The sequence below is a fragment of the Macaca thibetana genome, chromosome 15 (assembly GCF_024542745.1).
Source record: "Macaca thibetana thibetana isolate TM-01 chromosome 15, ASM2454274v1, whole genome shotgun sequence".
NCBI classification, from domain to species: domain Eukaryota; kingdom Metazoa; phylum Chordata; class Mammalia; order Primates; family Cercopithecidae; genus Macaca; species Macaca thibetana.
Genome location: NC_065592.1, coordinates 7,337,651 through 7,357,035, shown reverse-complemented (window position 1 = coordinate 7,357,035; position 19,385 = coordinate 7,337,651). Strand labels below are relative to the sequence as shown.

Below are 19,385 nucleotides of genomic sequence, written 5' to 3'. Positions count from 1 at the left end.
CCTTCCTGCTCCTGCCCCCAGCCTGCAGCTGCCACCCACAGGGCTCGGTCAGTGAGCAGATGCCCTGCGACCCAGTGACAGGCCAGTGCTCCTGCCTGCCTCACGTGACTGGACGGGACTGTAGCCGCTGCTACCCTGGCTTCTTCGACCTCCAGCCTGGGAGGGGCTGCCGGAGGTAAGTAGGGTGAGACTGCTGGAGCCCTGGGGACCTCACCAGGATGGAAGAAGGCACCAGGCAGCCCCCAGGGAGGGGCCTGGTTCAGAAGGTGTTGTCCTAGGCCCACTGCCAGGCACGTTGTACCCTTTGCCAAAGGGGGGCAAAGGGATGGACTCTTGGCATCGGACTCATGGTCCTGCCAGCCTAGGATGCAGGCCAAGAGCAGCCCTAAGGGATGTCCAGGTGGGCAGGCGGCCGGTTTGGTCTCTGATTCCCTTCTTAGTGACACTGTCACTGTGTGGCCTTTTGGCCACAGTAGCACCTTAGACAAGCATCCTTAGGGAACAGTGGAGGACTCCAGGGAAACACCAAGTGGGACAAACAGGTTTCTTCCTTGCAGGACTTCTCAGAGCCCTTGCTATGCTGATTGCATTGTGACTTTCTTTTTTTTTTTTTTTTTTTTTTTTTTTTTTTTTTGAGACGGAGTCTCGCTTTGTCGCCCAGGCTGGAGTGCAGTGGCCGGATCTCAGCTCACTGCAAGCTCCGCCTCCCGGGTTTACGCCATTCTCCTGCCTCAGCCTCCCGAGTAGCTGGGACTACAGGCGCCCACCACCTCGCCCGGCTAGTTTTTTGTATTTTTAGTAGAGACGGGGTTTCACCATATTAGCCAGGATGGTCTCGATCTCCTGACCTCGTGATCCGCCCGTCTCGGCCTCCCAAAGTGCTGGGATTACAGGCTTGAGCCACCGCGCCCGGCCTGCATTGTGACTTTCCAACAGAGGCGTATAGTCTCCCCGAGACATGTTTGTCCCCATAGCCTTATTTTATCTTCTTTTCTCCCCGAGCATCCAAGAAGACTCGTGCTTTCCAGAGCACAGCTGGGGAAGCTGTGCCACGCACCAAGAGGAGATGGGGTCTTGTCAGCAGAGGGCTGTGATCTGAGGCGCCAGCCAGCTGCAGCTGGCAGAGGCTGGGCCGGAAGTGGCCCTGAGCTTGCCTCAGACCCAGTTCCTTCCCTTATCACAGCTGCAAGTGTCACCCACTGGGCTCCCAGGAGGACCAGTGCCATCCCAAGACTGGACAGTGCACCTGCCGCCCAGGTGTCACAGGCCAGGCCTGTGACAGATGCCAGCTGGGTTTCTTTGGCTTCTCCATCAAGGGCTGCCGGGGTAAGGAGGCTGGGTCCTTCCCGGGCTGCCTGGAGGGTTGGGCCTGAGGTCTCTGGGCAGAGATGATGGATGGGGAAAATGGGTGCAGGAGAAAAGGATGGTCAGATACGGGACAGGGTCCTGAGAGCAGCCGGAAGCATGGAGGGAGTTGCTTCTGTGGCAGTGACCAGGAGAGCAGCATCACATGAACCCAGAGCGGTGGGTGCAGGGCTGTGCTTGTGACTCTCGCCCAAGTCTCTGGCCCTCTGCAGCCTGCCAGCGTCCTCATGCCAGCCAGAAATGTAGTCCCAGATGCCGCTATTAAGTGCCTGTGTTCCTGGGGCCATCATGTCACTCTCTGGGCCTCAGTTTCCTCACCTGTAGAGTTGGGCTGCATTAGCAGTTGCTAAACCTGGCTGGTCCTCAGATCCCCAGGGAACATTGGAATAAGCCAGGCTCTGTGCCACCTTCAATCTTCTGAATCAGAATCTCCAGGGAAGGGCCCAGGAATCTGGTTTTGATGCTGCCCAGGGCGTTCTGGGAACACCCAGAACCCAGCACCCACTGCCCCTGGCCCCTCTAGCCTGCAGGTGCTCCCCACTGGGCGCTGCCTCAGCCCAGTGCCACGAGAACGGCACCTGCATATGCAGGCCTGGCTTCGAGGGCTACAAATGTGACCGCTGCCACGACAACTTCTTCCTCACGGCAGATGGCACACACTGCCAGGAATGCCCGTCCTGCTATGCCCTGGTGAAGGAGGAGGTGAGTCTGCCCAAACCCACTCAACTTGCCATTCATTCTGTATCCCTAGCAAGTGCCAGCTCTATGCCGGGCACCAGGAACTGCCTGCTTACCCCCAGAGCTCAGGCCTTGCAAGCCCACCACCCACCTTCTCCCTATGCCCACCCAGCTTCGGGCCTGTTCCAGCCTGGCTCAACCCTCACCTTGGCCCTTCCCCTGCTCTGGGTGGATGGGGGAGAGGTGACTCTTGTCACCTGCCTTTCCCGACCATGCCGGGCTGGGGTCTCACTTTCTCAGGGTCAGTGGGAATGAGACCACAGATGACCCCTTGGTAAAGAGGGTTAACAGGAGGTGATTCTGAGTGGGGAGGTGGGTGGTGCTGGAGTCAGGAGTTCAAGCTCTAGGGTTAACCCATTGGGGTTCCCCTCCCCCGACTCCATTCATTATCATGTGTCTGGGCAGGCAACAGCCTTGGTAAGCCTGTCTCTCTCCTACTCCAGACTGGAGATAGTTAGGCCTGCAATCCTTTTCTAGAAACCAGTGGGGCCAGCTTTCAGAATGTGTGGCATTGTAGAAAGATAAGATGGCATGCACTGAAGGCCGGGTGCTGTGGCTCACTCCTGTAATCCCAGCACTTTGGGAGGCTGAGGCGGGCGGATCATGAGGTCAGGAGTTTGAGACCAGCCTGGACAACATGATAAAACCCCGTCTCTACTAAAAATACAAAAATTCGCCAGGTGGGGGTGGTGCGCACCTGTAATCCCAGCTACTAGGGAAGCTGAGGCAGGAGAATTGCTTGAACCTGGGAGGCGGAGGTTGCAGTGAGCCAAGATCACGACTGCACTCCAGCCTGGGTGACAGAGCTAGACTGTCTCAAAAAAGAAAAAAAAAAGGCCGGACGCGGTGGCTCAAGCCTGTAATCCCAGCACTTTGGGAGGCCGAGACGGGTGGATCACGAGGTCAGGAGATCGAGACCATCCTGGCTAACACGGTGAAACCCCGTCTCTACTAAAAAATACAAAAAACTAGCCGGGCGAGGTGGCGGGCGCCTGTAGTCCAGCTACTTGGGAGGCTGAGGCAGGAGAATGGTGTGAACCCGGGAGGCGGAGTTTGCAGTGAGCCCAGATCACGCCACTCACTCCAGCCTGGGCGACAGAGCGAGACTCCGTCTCAAAAAAAAAAAAAAAAAAAAAGACATGCCACACTGAATATCACGTAATCCCCCACTGCGAATGGGCAGCCCCCAGAGTCAAGCCCGGTGATATTTAGGCAGGAAAACAGATGACTATTTCCGCCAAGTGGGTAAATGAAGACCACAAGTAGCCTTTTTCAGAACAGGTTTATTTCAGTTCAGGTTTCGCTGTCGAGTGAGGAATGGAACGCCTTGTGGCTTTTCAGAACATTTTGGACTTGGGAATGGCGGACAGGGCCTGGGACCTGTGCCGGCCACTTAGAGCGGTGACAGGGGGAATCAGGCTGGGGCGTGGCAGGCATTCGTGCTGGGACTGGCTCCAAGGAAGTGCTCTGTAAATGCAATTATTGTTTGTCTGATGAAAAGACGGGGCTAGGGGACGTTCATAGCACATTCAGCCAGTGTCCATAGCGTGCTTTCTCCGTGTGGCGTCCTGGGAACACGGCGAACGGGACAGACAGAAATCCTTATGAGGCATCCCTTCCCATCCCCTCCTCTCTCCCTTCAAGGTAGGACAGCAGTGTGGTCAGTGGTGTCAGCAGGTGCCGTGGGGATGGGAGGGGAAGCGACAGCTACCATGGGGGCACGGTTGGCTCTCAGGGGTGTGGCATACCCTTAGCGTTGAGGCCCAGGGGAGGATTTGGAGAAGGGAACCCACAGGGAGAGTGGCAGGGTAGAAGCCGGGGGGAGTGTCTGGGCAGGACCTGCATGCCAGCAGCCTCATACACCTTTTCTTCCTGTCCTCTCCAGGCAGCCAAGCTGAAGGCCAAACTGACTTTGATGGAGGGGTGGCTGCAAGGGTCCAACTGTGGCAGTCCCTGGGGACCACTAGACATTCTGCTGGGAGAGGCCCCGAGGGGGGACATCTACCAGGGCCACCACCTGCTTCCAGGTACAGCGGGAGCGCAGAGTGGGAGGGTGGGAGGCAAGGGGAGGCCCCCAGTGCCTGCTGTCTGGTCTTGTCGGATGCTTTGGGGACCCTCACAACACAGCCCTGTTGCCATGGGCCTCTCCTTCAATGTCCCTAGCCCACCTGTAATTTTGTGAATATCAATCCTTGTCCCCATGTCCCTGCCCTACCCAGACTCTAAGTTCAGTGAGGATGGGGCTGGGCTCATTCATTTATTCACTCCCTCCACGAGGGGTCACAAGGCGCTGCTCCAGAGGCTCGACTGGGAGGGTCTTGCTGTCTTGATTCTGGGCCGTTTTGCTCACTGCCGTAGCCCAGCACAGTGCATAGAAATATTAATTTCATAGAAAATATTAATAAATGAGTAAATAAGAAAAAAGAAGGAGGGCCGGGTGTGGTGGCTCATTCCTGTAATCTTAGTACTTTGGGAGGCCAAGACAGGAGGATTGCCTGAGCCCAGGAGTTCGAGATCAGTCTGGGCAACATAACAAGACCTTGTTTCTATGAATGGAAGCAGGGAAGGAGGGAAGCAGGGAAGGAGGGAGGGAGAGAAGGAGGGAAGCAGGGAAGGACGGAGGGAGGGAGGGAAGGAGGGAAGGAAAAAAAGAAAAGAAGAGACCTGTCACTAAAGCCAGGAGGAATTTGGCCTTGGGACCTGGAAAGGCGCTGAAATGGATTGGATTTCTTTGTGAAGGTTTTTTTTTTTTTTTTTTTTTTTTTGAGACGGAGTCTCGCTCTGTCGCCCAGGCTGGAGTGCAGCGGCTGGATCTCAGCTCACTGCAAGTTCCGCCTCCCGGGTTCGGGCCATTCTCCTGTCTCAGCCTCCTGAGTAGCTGGGACTACAGGCGCCCGCCACCTCGCCTGGCTAGTTTTTTGTATTTTTTAGTAGAGACGGGGTTTCACCGTGTTAGCCAGGATGGTCTCGATCTCCTGACCTCGTGATCCGCCCGTCTCGGCCTCCCAAAGTGCTGGGATTACAGGCTTGAGCCACTGCGCCCGGCCTCTTTGTGAAGTTTTATGTGTATAAGCGCCACATTCCTTTAGCAGCCAGACAGAGGCGAGCTGAGAACCTGTTAGCAGGACTCACTGTGGAAATAGGGGCTATCAGATACCATGTCTTAAAATGCCCACGTGAGCCACATGGTGAATTAGAGCTGATTTGAGGGGTCCAGAACTGCTTGTGTGGCCCCGGAAGGCCTGGGTCTCTCCCGGTCCTTGTGTGTGACTGACTGACTGTGGGTGGGACCTTGGGTCATGTTTGCCTTCTCTGGGCCTCAGCCTGCATCTGGAAAATGGGGAGACTCTGCCTTTGGGACTACCTGTTGGTGCTCGGGGCTGGTGATGCCTGGGGAATGGAGGGCACAGAAGGGGACCCCTGGGGTGGGGGCTTTTGTGTGATGTCTCCACCACTCTGTGACCCCCGGGCTGTGGGCTTCCCATAGGGGTTCGGGAAGCCTTCCTGGAGCAGATGATGGGCCTTGAGGGTGCTGTGAAGGCCTCCCGGGAGCAGCTGCAGAGGCTGAGCAAGGGTGCCCACTGTGCCCAGGCCGGAGCCCAGAAGACCTGTACCCAGCTGGCAGACCTGGAGGCAGTGCTGGAGTCCTCGGAAGAGGAGATTCTGCACGCAGCTGCCATTCTCGCGTCTCTGGTATCCCAGGGGACCCCCCTACCCAAACACACCAAGCCTGGGCATGGGTCCCTGCCCCAGCCTTCCCATTGACCTAGTGGCCTTGGGTATGACTCCCCACTTTGGGAGGCTCAATTTCATCTGCAAAATGGGGATCACACAGTACCTCCTCCGCGGATTCAGCGAGAGGACATTTGCAAAGGGCGAGGCATGTTCCGAGTAGACTGAATGCACAGTAGATGGTGGGCAGCATCCTTATTGGTGTTTCTGCATCCTCGGACTCCGCTCACTGGATGCCGATGTCGTGGCCAGCTTTGTGCATTTATAGAACGACTGGTGCTATCCAGTTCTGCCTCACAATTGGGCCAGATGTGGCCCTTGCCCTTCGGGGACGGGAAGTCAGTTTCCTCCTCTCTTCCTCTTCTTTCTACAGGAGATTCCCCAGGATGGTCCCGGCCAACCCACCAAATGGAGCCACCTGGCCACAGAGGCCCGTGCCCTCGCCGGGAGGTGAGTCCCAAGACATGGTGAGGTTGTGCCTGGCCCTTCTCCTGGGGGTTCCTGAGTCAGAGTCAGCCCCACAGGTGCCCCCACCCAGAAGTTGGGATCAGATATTACAAGAGCTGTCTGGTGGGGGCAGTGTCACCAGTATGTGGAGGAGCAGGCAAGGTGAGTCCAGAGATGTTGGGGGCAAAGCTTGGTTGACTGAAGGCGTCGGAGAGCATCTGCCTGCTTTCTCTTTGTGAGAGTTGTATAATATACAAGTTATTATACTGGGGGTATAGTTCACACTATACAGAGGCCTTTGCCCACGGCACTCCAGCCTGGGCAATAGAGTGAGACTCTGTCTCACTGTATAATTCAGTGGTTTCCCTATATTCTCAGGGTTGCAAAGCGATGCACCACAGCCAATTGTAGGATTTTCATCACCCCAAAAACACCTCTGGACCCATCTGCCATCAGCCCCCGTTTCTCCTTACCCCCCCAGGCCCTGGAACCACCGCTCTGCTTTTTGTCTCTATAGATTTGCCTATTCTGGGCATTTCATAGAAGTGGAATCACACAGTGTGTCGCCTTTTACCACTAGCTTCTTAGCCCAGTGTTTTCAAGGCTCATCCACATCGTGGCCTGGATGGGTGCTTTGCTCCTCTTACGGCTGAATAATATCCCATTGTATGGAAATGCCACATGTTGTTTATCCGTCTTCCGTTCACAGACATTGGGTTGTTTCATCCACTGCCTTTAAGAAACAACTTAAGGCTGGGCGCGGTGGCTCACGCCTGTAATCCCAGCACTTTGGGAGGCCAAGGCGGGTGGATCACGAGGTCAGGAGATCGAGACCATCCTGGCTAACACGGTGAAACCCTGTCTCTACTAAAAAAATCCAAAAAAAATTAGCCGGGCCTGGTGGCAGGCGCCAGCAGTCCCAGCTACTCAGGAGGCTGAGGCAAGAGAATGGTGTGAACCCGGGAGGCGGAGCTTGCAGTGAGCTGAGATCGTGCCACTGCACTCCAGCCTGGGTGACAGAGCGAGACTCCGTCTCAAAAAAAAAAAAAGGAAGCAGGTTAAGGCCAGGCACAGTGGCTCATACCTGTAATCCCAGCACTTTGGGAGGCTAAGGCAGGTGGATCACTTGAGGTCAGGAGTTCCATACGAGCCTGGCCAACATGGTAAAACCCCATCTCCACTAAAAGTCCATAAATTAGCCAGGCATGGTGGTGGGTGCCTGTAATTCCAGCTACTTGGGAGGCTGAGGCAGGAGAATTGCTTGAACCTGGGAGGTAGAGGTTGCAGTAAGCTGAGATCACACCACTGCACTCCAACCTGGGCAATAGAGTGAGACTCCATCTCAAAAAAAAAAAAAAAAGAAAAGAAAAGCAGCTTAAGATCCTAAAAACACAGGATCTGTGACAATTTTCTCCTTTAGCTACACTCCAGGGACCTTAGACTCATTTTACAGATGGGAAAACATTCAGAGAAGTTAAGGAGCCTCCTAAGGACACACAGTTTGGAAGCAATAAAGCCAGGATTCAAACCCAAGCTGTTGTGACCACTCTCTTCTATGCTGTCTACATTGGGGTGACTGTACAATTTATTGTCCAAACTGAGATGCTTTCATGTGTGATAAAATGTCCTATTGGCCAGGCACAGTGGCTAACACCTGTATTCCCAGCACTTTGGGAGGCCGACACATGAGGATCGCTTGAGGCAAGAAGTTACAGACCAACTTAGGCAAGATGGTGAAACCCCCATGGCTACAAAATAATTTTAAAAATTAGCCGGGCAGGCCGGGCGCGGTGGCTCAAGCCTGTAATCCCAGCACTTTGGGAGGCCGAGACGGGCGGATCACGAGGTCAGGAGATCGAGACCATCCTGGCTAACCTGGTGAAACCCCGTCTCTACTTAAAAAAAAATACAAAAAAACTAGCTGGGCGAGGTGGCAGGCGCCTGTAGTCCCAGCTACCCGGGAGGCTGAGGCGGGAGAATGGCGTAAACCCGGGAGGCGGAGTTTGCAGTGAGCTGAGATCCGGCCACTGTACTCCAGCCTGGGCGACAGAGCAAGACTCCGTCTCAAAAAAAAAAAAAAAATTAGCCGGGCATGGTGGCATACACCGGTAGTCCCAGCTACTTGGAAGACTAAGGCGAGAGGAACCCTTGTGCCTAGGAGTTTGAGGTTGCAGTGAGCTGTGATGGCACCACTGCACTCCAACCTGGGCAACAGTGTAAGACTCCATCTCTTAAAAAGAAAAAAGTAAGGCCCTGGCTGGGGGCAGTGGCTCACACCTGTAATCCCAGCACTTTGAGAGGCCGAGGTGGGTGGATCGCCTGAGGACAGGAGGTCCAGACCAGCCTGGCCAACATGGTGAGACCCCGTCTCTACCAAAATACAAAAAAAATTAGCTGGTGCACACTTGTAATCCCAGCTACTCAAGAGGCTGAGGTAGGAGAATCGCTTGAGCCCGGGAAGGGAGGTTGCAGTGAGCTGAGATCACACGACTGCACTCTAGCCTGGGCAATAGAGTGAGACTCTGTCTCAGAAAAAAAAAAAAATCCTATTAATTCTTATGCCGAGACAACAGACACAAACTCCATGTCTCTGTAACAGGAACAGGGCATGGAGTACCTTTCCTGTCCTTGAAACGTGTAACACAGAAAGATGGAAAAAAAAGTACCTGTCTTTGTGGCTGTCTTCTGTTTGGGGCAGCAGGAGGCCTGTGTAGTAGGGGGCGTAGTTCTGGTCCTGGGCCCCTTCCCTGCGAGCCCTTGGTGATGCTCAGGTGGGTGTCCTCACACAGCCACAGAGACACCGCCACCAAGATTGCAGCCACTGCTCAGAGGGCCCTGCTCGCCTCCAACACCAGCTACGCGCTTCTCTGGAGTCTGCTGGAGGGAAGGATGGCCCTGGAGACCCAGCGGGACCTGGAGGACAGGTGAGGCCTCCCCAGGTGTGGGTAGAAACTTTAGGGTTGGCCTCCTGGAGCCGACAGGGCCTAGCCAGAGGCTGCTGTTTCCAGGGCTAGCTCCCTTGAGTCCCGACATTCTTTGTCGTTGGTGTCTTGGGTCTGCGTCCTGCTGGGAATGGGGCCACAGGGTCTTGGGCCACTCGGTGGTGAGTCACAGTAACCCACTTTTGCCTGGGAGGGGGGGTGCAACTCAGTCTCTTCAAGAGAAGGGATGAGAACTGAAACCCAGAGCTCTCCCTCTGCAGCATTCCCTGAGCGCCCCCTGGCCCCTGTGCCCCAGCCCAGGGTAGCTCCTCTGCGCTCCTCTGCGGCACCAGCTTCTTTCTCTGCCTCTGCAGACAGCCGGCTCTGCTTCTCTGCTTTGGTGACCCCTTCTGTCCTTCTCAGTTTAAAGGTCTGTGGAGACTCCCCAACATCTTGCTGAGCCCCTTGACGTTCCTAAACGAGAATGGGATTGGCTCCGTTTAGATCAGATGTCCTGCCCTGAGCCAGCCGGCATGGCTGGGGGAGGTCACATGACCCACTCCGGGGCAGGGCGCTGGCTCTTTAAGGAGGTGTAAAGGATGGAAGGGAAGCCAGAGGTCTCCACCCCAGCAGTGCCCTTGTCAGGGAGGAATGGGTGGGACAGGGTGTGGACAGCTGGTCAGGACAGAAAATCCATCCTAGCTGATTGGTTATAGACCACAGGCTCGTCAGGGCAAAAGGGCCCACAGAGATTCTGCAGCCCAGGGCTCTCCATTTCATCCGTGGTGAGGATGTGCCCAAGGTCTCCGGAAAGGGCATGGCTGAGCCAGAACCAGGGCCGGGGCCACTGTGCTCCCCACTTCACTGGGCATTTTCCTCTTCGCCATTCACCCAGAAGAGCCAAACATTTGCAAACATGTGATTCTTGAGTGGAAACCAAGCAGAGCCCTTTCAGCAAAGTGTGGCTGAAGTGAATGATGCGGAAACAAGAATGTGGCCCTTTCACAGCCCGTCTGGCTCATTTGAAAGCTGCAGAGAAGCGGCCATTTCCCGAGGCAGCTGTACCGGCCCCACAGAGGGTTATTCTGCCTGGGAAGTTGGCAGAGGCCTTTGCAAACCAATGGCTCCAGCCTGGGACCCAGACAGGGATGGGGAGGGCTAGTTCTGCACCCAGCTCCATGGCCTCTGTTTCCTCCCAGGTACCAGGAGGTCCAGGCGGCCCAGAAAGCACTGGGGACGGCTATGGCAGAGGTGCTGCCTGAAGCGGAAAGCGTGTTGGCCACAGTGCAGCAAGTTGGCGCAGATACAGCCCCGTACCTGGCTTTGCTGGCTTCCCCGGGAGCTCTGGTCAGCTCAGTTGTCTCAGAGCTCTGTGTGGGGTCGGGAGGATCTATTATAGAAGCTGGAGGCTGGGCACGGTGGCTCACGCCTGTAATCCCAGCACTTTGGGAGGCCGAGGCGGGTGGATGACCTGAGGTCAGGAGATTGAGACCACCTTGGCCAACGTAGTGAAACCTCATGTCTACTAAAAATACAAAACTTGGCCGGGTGCGGTGGCTCAAGCCTGTAATCCCAGCACTTTGGAAGGCCGAGACGGGCGGATCACGAGGTCAGGAGATCGAGACCATCCTGCTAACACGGTGAAACCCCGTCTCTACTAAAAAAATACAAAAACTAGCCGGGCGTGGTGGCGGCGCCTGTAGTCCCAGCTACTCGGGAGGCTGAGGCAGGAGAATGCCGTAAACCCAGGAGGCAGAGCTTGCAGTGAGCTGAGGTCCGGCCACTGCATTCCAGCCTGGGCGGCAGAGCGTCTCCGTCTCAAAAAAAAAAATACAAAAATTAGCTAGGTGTGGTGGTGTGTGCCTGTAACCCCAGCTACTAGAGAGGCTGAGGCAGAAGAATGGCTTGAACCTGGGAGGGCAGAGGCTTCAGTAAGCCAAGATTGCAGCACTGCACTCCAGCCTTGGTGACAGAGTGAGGCTCCATCTCAAAAAAGAGGAAAAACAAACAAACAAACAAACAAACCTATTATAGCATCTGGAGAAACCAGTGGGGCCCGGGCAGAGGCAGGTGACGTGGCTCATTTTTAACTATATCACAGCTAAGTCAAATGATATAACCTATCTATGGGACTTGGCAGAGTCAGAGCCCAACCATTCTCTGTTGATGATAATGTCAAGGCTGGGGCCTCTTCCTCCTTACAATGACATTAGCAATGTCATCAGATGGACACAGGATGCAATTCCAGCTCTGCCACTCCAGCTCTGTGACCTCGGCCAAGGACTTTCCCTCCCTGAGCCTCAGTCTGTCACATGGAACTCACCCATTAGGTTATTTCAAGGCTCCTCCCATGGGAGCTGGACAGAGATTGGGGAGCAATGCACGAGGTAGCTGGCCGGCCCCTCTGTGCCCATCACCTTATACTCATCACCTCTGTGTGAGTCAGGTCCATTGTGTCAATTCAGTAACCCTGAAATCCCAAAACTCAGAAACTGAACATGAAAGAATTCAGCTTATACAAATACATTTGGGACAAATGCTAACCCAGATCGATGCCCAAGGCTGCTTGTTTGAGGTCTTTGCTCCTCCCACTGCATTGGAGAGTGATGCACAGCTGTTAGTGTGTTCGAGCCCAGGTTCTGCTTCCAACACCACTGAGGGTGTTCGATCGTATGTAGTACCTGCACAGTTCTCCTCTAAAGTCTGGGAAATTCTGCATTCTGAAGCCATCCAGTCCCCAGGTCTCAGTTCAGGACTGTGGAGCTGAGGAAGCGTTCCCACTTTGCAGTAAGCAGTGTGGGTCGGGGAGGTTGGCTGGGTTGCTCAAGGTCACACAGCTAGAAATTGGTAGGGCTGTCATCCGAGCCCCAAGCGAGGGGTTCCCCAGCCTGGCTCCTCTTGCCCTGGCCCCTCTGCCTCCTAGGGTCCACACAAAGCCCCACCCCTGCTATTCCTGCCTCTGGGCTTCTGAGCTCCCTGGGGCATCAGCTAGCTCATCAGGTTTTCAGGAGGCTTGGGGTTCTGGGCTGGCAGCCAGGGGCAGACCCGATGCCTCAGTCCAGCAGGGCACCTCCCCTAAGTAGAGAATCCGCCACTTGCCCTTCCTGCCAGGCCCTGCCTGAGCCCACTGTCTCCCTGCAGCCTCAGAAGTCCTGGGCTGAAGACCTGAGCCTGAAGGCGAAGATCCTGGAGAAGAGAGTTGCGTCACAACAGCACATGGCCACCAAGGCTGCCCGAACCCTCCATGCTGCTGCCCAGGCAGCGCTACGGCAAACAGAGCCCCTCACACAGGTCAGCTCTTGTGCTTCAAAGCGGGGGACCTGGGAGAGGTTGGGGCTACCCTGAAGGTGATCTGGGGTCAGGGTTGCAGGAGGGAGAAGGGCAGAGACAGAAGTAGCTCTGTCCTGCCGGGCGCGGTGGCTCACACCTGTAATCCCAGCACTTTGGGACGCCGAGGTGGGTGGATCACAAGGTCAGGAGATCGAGAGCATCCTGGCTAACACGGTGAAACCCCGTCTCTACTAAAAATATAAAAAATTAGCCAGGCGTGGTGGCACACGCCTATAGTCCCAGCTATTTGGAAGGCTGAGGCAGGAGAATTGCTGAACCCAGGAGGCGGAGGTTGCAGTGAGCTGAGATTGCACCACTGTACTCCAGTCTGGCAACAGAGTGAGACTCTGTCTTAAAAAAAAAAAAAAAAAAGATATTTCTGTCCATCCCTGCGGGACCTCCTGCAAAACTCCACACGCAGCCTGAGGCAGGGGAGGGGACCCTGATACCCTGAGAAGAGACGATGGACAGACCGACAGAGGACAGCACCAGCAGCATGCGGGCCACACCCACCATCCTGGGATGGTTCTCACTCATGCCTCCATTCATTAGTTCATTCTCTAGTTCATTCATGGCTCATTTGAAAGCTGCAGAGAAGTGGCCACTTTCCAAGGCAGCTGTACCGATATTTTTGTTTGTTTTTAATTTTGTTTTTGAAATAGAGTCTTGCTCTATTGCCCGGGCTGGAGTGCAGTAGTGCAATCTCGGTTCACTGCAACCTCCATTTCCCGGGTTCAAGTGATTCTCCTGCGTCAGCCTCCAGAATAACTGGGACTACAGGTGCGTGCCACCGTGTCTAGTTAAATTTTTTTGTATTTTTAGTAGAAATGGGGTTTCACCATGTTGGCCAGGCTGGTCTTGAACTCCTGGCCTCAAGTGATCCACCTGCCTCGGCCTCCCAACGTGCTAGGATTATAGATATGAGCCACCACACCCAGCCCCATTCCTTTTATTTATTTATTTATTTATTTATTTATTTATTTATTTATTTTGAGACAGACTCTTACTCTGTTGCCAAGGCTGGAGTGCAGTGGTGCGATCTTGGCTCACTGCAGTCTCTGTCTCCCAGGTTCATGCAATTCTCCTGCCTCAGCCTCCAGAGTAGTTGGGATTCCAGGCCCGCGCCACCACGCCCAGCTAATGTTTGTATTTTTGGTGGAGATGCGGTTTCACCACGTTGTCTAGGCTGAACTCCTGATCTCAGGTGATCCCCCCGCCTCAGCCTCCCAAAGTGCTGGGATTACAGGCGTGAGCCATCGCGCCCGGCTTCCATTCTTTTTAAAGACAGGATAAGGGGGCTGTCTGTGAGGCGTGAGAATGTATTTGAAGAGCAGAGCCCAGTGCCCGGCACTTACCTGGGGAGCTTGGCTTTGCCCCGGGGTAGCACCTGCTGATCTGGTCCACTGCCCTCGTCCACTGCCCTCGTCTTTTTTTTTTTTTTGAGACGGAGTCTCGCTCTGTCGCCCAGGCTGGAGTGCAGTGGCGTGATCTCGGCTCACTGCAAGCTCCACCTCCCGGGTTCACGCCATTCTCCTGCCTCAGCCTCCCGAGTAGCTGGGACTACAGGCGCCCGCCACCGCGCCCGGCTAATTTTTTGTATTTTTAGTAGAGACGGGGTTTCACCGTGGTGTCGATCTCCTGACCTTGTGATCCACCCGCCTCGGCCTCCCAAAGTGCTGGGATTACAGGCGTGAGCCACCGCGCCCGGCCTACTATTTATTCTTATTATAGTGACATTCACATGGCATACAAACACCCATTTTAGATTAAATGGCTTTTAGCACATTCACAAAGTTGTGCCACCTCCACCTCAGTCTAGTTTCAGAACATTTTCACCACCCCTAACCCCATGCCCACTCAGCAGTCACTCCTCATTTCCACTCCCGAGGCCCTGGCAGCCTCCACTCTGTTCTCTGTCTCTGTAGATTTCCTTCGTCCAGCTCTTTCGCAGAAACAGAATCATGTAATACATACCGATGGTGTCAGGCTTCCTCCTATTAGCATCATCTTTTCAGGGTTCACCTGCCTTGCAGCCTGGATCTATACTTCCTCCCTTTTTAAGGCTCGGTCATATTCCAGTGTGTGGATGAAGCATATTTTGTTTACCCACTCATCCATCAAACCCAAATTATTTCAGTGGATCTAGTCCTGTTGAGTGGCAGTGGGGAAGAAACTGATTTTCCATAAGTCAAGGTGTGTCATAAACAGATTTGTGATTTTCACATCCACTTGCTAAGATAGAGCAGTCTTGTCCTGTCCTCTCCTCTCCTCTCCTCTCCTCTCCTCTTCTCTTTTTTTTTTTTGAGATGGAGTGTTTATGCCACCCAGGCTGCAGTGTAGTGGCTTGATCTCGGTTTGCTATAACCTCTGCCCACAGATTCAAGCCATCCTCCTGCCTCAGCCTCTCCGAGTAGCTGGCATTTCAGGCATGCACCACCACACCTAGCTAATTTTTTTTTTTTAATTTTTAGTAGAGACAGGGTTTCACCATGTTGGCCAGACTGGTCTCGAACTCCTGACCTCAAGTGATCTGCCCACCTCAGCCTCCCCAAGTGCTGGGATTACGGGCACGAGTCCCTGTACATGGCTAATAGAACATGTTCTTTTTTTTTTCTTTTTTTTTTTTTTTTTTTGAGAGGGAGTCTCACTCTGTCGCCCAGGCTGGAGTACAGTGGCCGGATCTCAGCTCACTGCAAGCTCTGCCTCCCGGGTTTACGCCATTCTCCTGCCTCAGCCTCCCGAGTAGCTGGGACTATAGGTGCCCGCCACCTCGCCCGGCTAGTTATTTTTTGTATTTTTTAGTTGAGATGGGGTTTCACCTTGTTAGCCAGGATGGTCTCGATCTCCTGACCTCGTGATCCGCCCGTCTCGGCCTCCCAAAGTGCTGGGATTACAGGCTTGAGCCACCGCGCCCGGCCAATAGAACATGTTCTGAAGAGATGTTCAGGTGTTCTTCTCGTTCCATTTTTTTTTTTTTGAGACGGAGTCTCGCTCTGTCACCCAGGATGGAGTGCAGTGGAACAGTGGTGCGATCTCGGTTCACTGCAAGCTCCGCCTTCTGGGTTCATGCCTTTCTCCTGCCTCAGTCTCCCAAGTAGCTGGGACTACAGGTGCCGGCCACCACGCCCGGGTAATTTTTTGTATTTTTAGTAGAGACAAGGTTTCACCGTGTTTGCCAGGATGGTCTCGATCTCCTGACCTCATGATCTGCCCGCCTTGGCCTCCCAAAGTGCTGGGATTACAGGCATGAGCCACTGCGCCTGGCTGTTCTCATTCCTTTAATCCTAGTGTTTCAGTTTTCCTCTGGGATTTTGTGGACAGGTATCTCTTGGGAGATATTCCGGGTTCAACTTTTATATAATAGCACAGATCAGGTGCTCCTGGTGGACAGTGTGGCCCAGAGTCAGGGATTTGGTGATGACTTGGGCACCCATATATGTGGGTTTGGTGCCCACTGAGCTGCCCCCAGGCCCTGCACCTGTGGAGCCAGCTGCCCAGCCTCTCCTCGTCTCTCTCCAGCTACACCAGGAGGCCAGAACCGCCCTGACCCAGGCTTCCTCGTCTGTCCAGGCTGCCACAGTGACCGTCATGGGAGCCAGGACTCTGCTGGCTGACCTGGAAGGTACGTGAGTCCAGCTGACCACTAGGCTCTGTGATGCACAAACGCCCCTGACAGCCACTCAGCTCTCGCCTCAGCCAGGGCAGGCTTGCAGGGGACAGGAGTCTGGTCTTGTGGGTTTAATGAAGCCAAGTGGACTTTCCCTCCACCTCTCAGGATCCTGCCCCATCTCATACATCACTCACCTTGGACTTGCCCATGTGGCTATCCTATACACCCCAGGTCATCAGACCACATGCAGAGCCCCTCCAGACCAAGTGAGAGGAGACTCTGACATCATTGGCTGTCCACCCAGGTCAAGTCCACTCTGGCCCGGGCTCCAGTTAGTTATCTGGTACAAATATGGCTGTCCGGGTCCAATGTTGAGTTGGGGCTACGGGAAAGGGATGGAGTTTCTCTTTAGAAGGGGCTATGGGTTGATGCCATTCCGGGCCTTTTTTTGAACTTTAGGAAAATAGGGCCAAGCGCCCCCATTTTGCAGATGGGTAGGCTGCAGAGGAAAGGAATTTTGCAGAGGAAGGGAATTGCTATTCATCCCTGGGTCAGAGCTAAGCTGGGAATAGAAGCCAGCAAGTATTACAATTCTACAAGTACCCACCTGTGCAATGGGCTTCTGTGATATCCAATTTGCTCCAGAGAGAAGCCCCCTCACCCTTTATTTGTGGCTCCTTATCCAACAGGCTGGATAAGGAACATACTCTGAACCCCAGATGTCTCTTGGGGTCTGAGGCCAGAAGTCAGACTTCTGCTGTTGTCTTGGTTCTGTGGCCTCCCTCCCCAACCCTGCCCATTGCCGAGAAGAGATGGAGCTCTAGCTGTGGACCCAGCCCCTCGGGGGCAGAGGATGGGCTGTCAGTGGTCCTGTTCCCCAGCTTCCTGGCAGCTTGAAGTCCTAGTCACCCATCGTTTGGGGACTTCCTGTGGGAAAGGCATGGCCGTGTATGCTTAAGTATCTAGAGTCATATTTAGAAAAAGGTACATTCAATGACTTACAAGGATGGAATATTAGGATCTTAGAACATTAGAATGATAAGAGGTCTTCCGGTCATCTGGTGCAAATCTCACACCTGGAAGTAGACTCATCCACCCTCAGCTTGCCTGTCTCCTACAATGGGGATCTCACTACCTTACAAGGTTTTACCTTCTCATTGTCGGGGTTCTGAGAATGAGAACGTTCTTGTTTGTAGTGGATGGAAATTTCCTTGCACTGCTCCCGTAATCCACAAGAGGGCTCACCTCAAACCTCTAACCCCAGGCTCTTTTTCCCATTCTGATCCCATTTTAGAGACACCCCCTCTTACCACCAGCTGGGCTGTGCTCCGCTGGTGTTCAGGATAAAAGGAAAATTCACGAAGTCAACTGTGGAGCAGTTTTCCCCAGGGTGTGGCCAGGGGTCTCCTAGCCTATGATACACTCTGCCAAGGGAGGGCTTGTGTTCAAATAAGTTTAGGAACTGTCTCTGGCTGCAGCATCCTCTTGAGGTCTTACAGAGAACACTTGAGAATATTAAAGGCTCTGAGAAGGCCTGTAATAAAGAAACCTGCTTCACTTTCAACTTAATTGACACCTCCCCCTAACGTTTGTTAACACCGTGGAGAATTAGGGTTTCACAGAATACATGTTGAGAAACATCAATTTTGTGTAAAAAGGAGCAAAGCAGATCTAATTTCTGGGCAGAACAATTCTATAATACTATGCCCCCAAACATTAGAAGGCTTCATTCATTTTAAAATTGACTTTGTCCACTGTAATCCGTAATTTATTATTATTATTTTTTCCTGAGATAGTCTCTGTCACCCAGGCTGAAGTGCAGTGGCACAATCTCGCGTCAATGCAACCTCTGCCTCCTGGGTTCGAGCGATTTTCCTGCCTCAGCCTCCCTAGTAGCTGGGATTACAGGTGCCCACCACCATACCCGGCTATTTTTTTTTTTTTTTTTCTGTTTTTTTTTTTTTTTTTTTTTTTTTGAGACGGAGTCTCGCTCTGTCGCCCAGGCTAGAGTGCGGTGGCGCGATCTCCACTCACTGCAAGCTCCGCCTCCCGGGTTCACGCCATTCTCCTGCCTCAGCCTCCCGTGTGGCTGGGACTACAGGCGCCCGCCACCGCGCCCGGCTAATTTTTGTATTTTTAGTAGAGACGGGGGTTTCACCGTGTTAGTCAGGATGGTCTCGATCTCCTGACCTCATGATCTGCCCATCTCGGCCTCCCAAAGTGCTGGGATTACAGGCGTGAGCCACCGCGCCCGGCCTTTTCTGGTATATTTAGTAGAGAAGGGGTTTCACCAGTTTGGCCAGGCTGATTTTGAACTCCTGACCTCTGGTGATCCACCCGCCTCAGCCTCCCAAAGTGTTAGGATTACAAGTGTGAGCCACGGCGCCCGGCCTGTAATCAGTTCTTTTGATGATAAACTTCGTTTAGAATTTTTTTTTGAGTTGGGGTCTCACTCTGTCACCCAGGCTGGAGTGCAGTGGTGCAATCATAGCTCACTGTAGTCTCCAACTCCTGGCTTCAAGTGATCCTTCCATCTCAGTCTCATGAGTAGCTAGGTCTATAGGTGTGTGCCACCATGCCCAGCTAAGCTTTTGTCGTCTTGTAGAGATGAGGTCTCACTATGTTTCCTAGGCTGGTTTCGAACTCCTGGACTGATCCTCCTGCTTCAGCCTCCAGAGTAGCTGGGATTACAGGTGTGAGCCACCACATCTGACTAAATTTCCCCTTAGAATGTTATCTGAAAGGAAAGGAGAGAGTCTCTTTGTTTACCAAGAAGGAAACTGCTTCTTACTGAATAATAAAATCTATGGGAATTCTAACATTTCTACCAGGTGTGGTGGCTCACACCTGTAATCCCAGCACTTTGGGAAGCCAAGGTGGGTGGATCACTTGAAGCCAGGAATTTGCAATCAGCCTGCCAACAAGGTGAAACTCCATCTCTACTTAAAAAAAAAAAAAAAAAAAGATTAGCCGGGTATGGTGTTGTGCGCTTGTAATCTCAGCTACTCAGGAGGCTGAGGCAGGAAAATCACTTAAACCCGTGAGGCAGAGGTTGCAGTGAGCTGAGATCTCTCCACTGCACTCCAGCCTGGGCAGAGACCTTGTCTCAAAAAAAAAAAAAAGAATTGTAACATTTCCCTTTTTGTCTTGATTGCTTGAGAGCTCAGTGATCAATCGAACATTTGGTTTCTGCAATGTCATTATCCAGATTTTCTGGTACTTCTCCCTCCTTCTCTGTCCTT

At 53.5% G+C, this 19,385-nt stretch overlaps 2 protein-coding genes across 2 annotated transcripts in view; both read left to right on the top strand.

The window, feature by feature from the left end:
• Positions 1–19,385, top strand: part of AIF1L (allograft inflammatory factor 1 like) — an 803,784-nt gene that overhangs the window by 744,597 nt on the left and 39,802 nt on the right. The gene's annotated exons all lie outside the window — the stretch shown is intronic.
• LAMC3 (laminin subunit gamma 3) overlaps positions 1–19,385 on the top strand; it is an 89,721-nt gene that overhangs the window by 62,753 nt on the left and 7,583 nt on the right. Inside the window, exons 15-24 of the mRNA XM_050759713.1 lie at positions 22–175; positions 1,184–1,326; positions 1,889–2,067; positions 3,989–4,130; positions 5,591–5,796; positions 6,209–6,285; positions 9,072–9,206; positions 10,403–10,550; positions 12,345–12,494; positions 16,053–16,155. Of these exons, the coding sequence (XP_050615670.1) occupies positions 22–175; positions 1,184–1,326; positions 1,889–2,067; positions 3,989–4,130; positions 5,591–5,796; positions 6,209–6,285; positions 9,072–9,206; positions 10,403–10,550; positions 12,345–12,494; positions 16,053–16,155 (1,437 nt within the window). The remainder of the gene's footprint in view (positions 1–21; positions 176–1,183; positions 1,327–1,888; positions 2,068–3,988; positions 4,131–5,590; positions 5,797–6,208; positions 6,286–9,071; positions 9,207–10,402; positions 10,551–12,344; positions 12,495–16,052; positions 16,156–19,385) is intronic.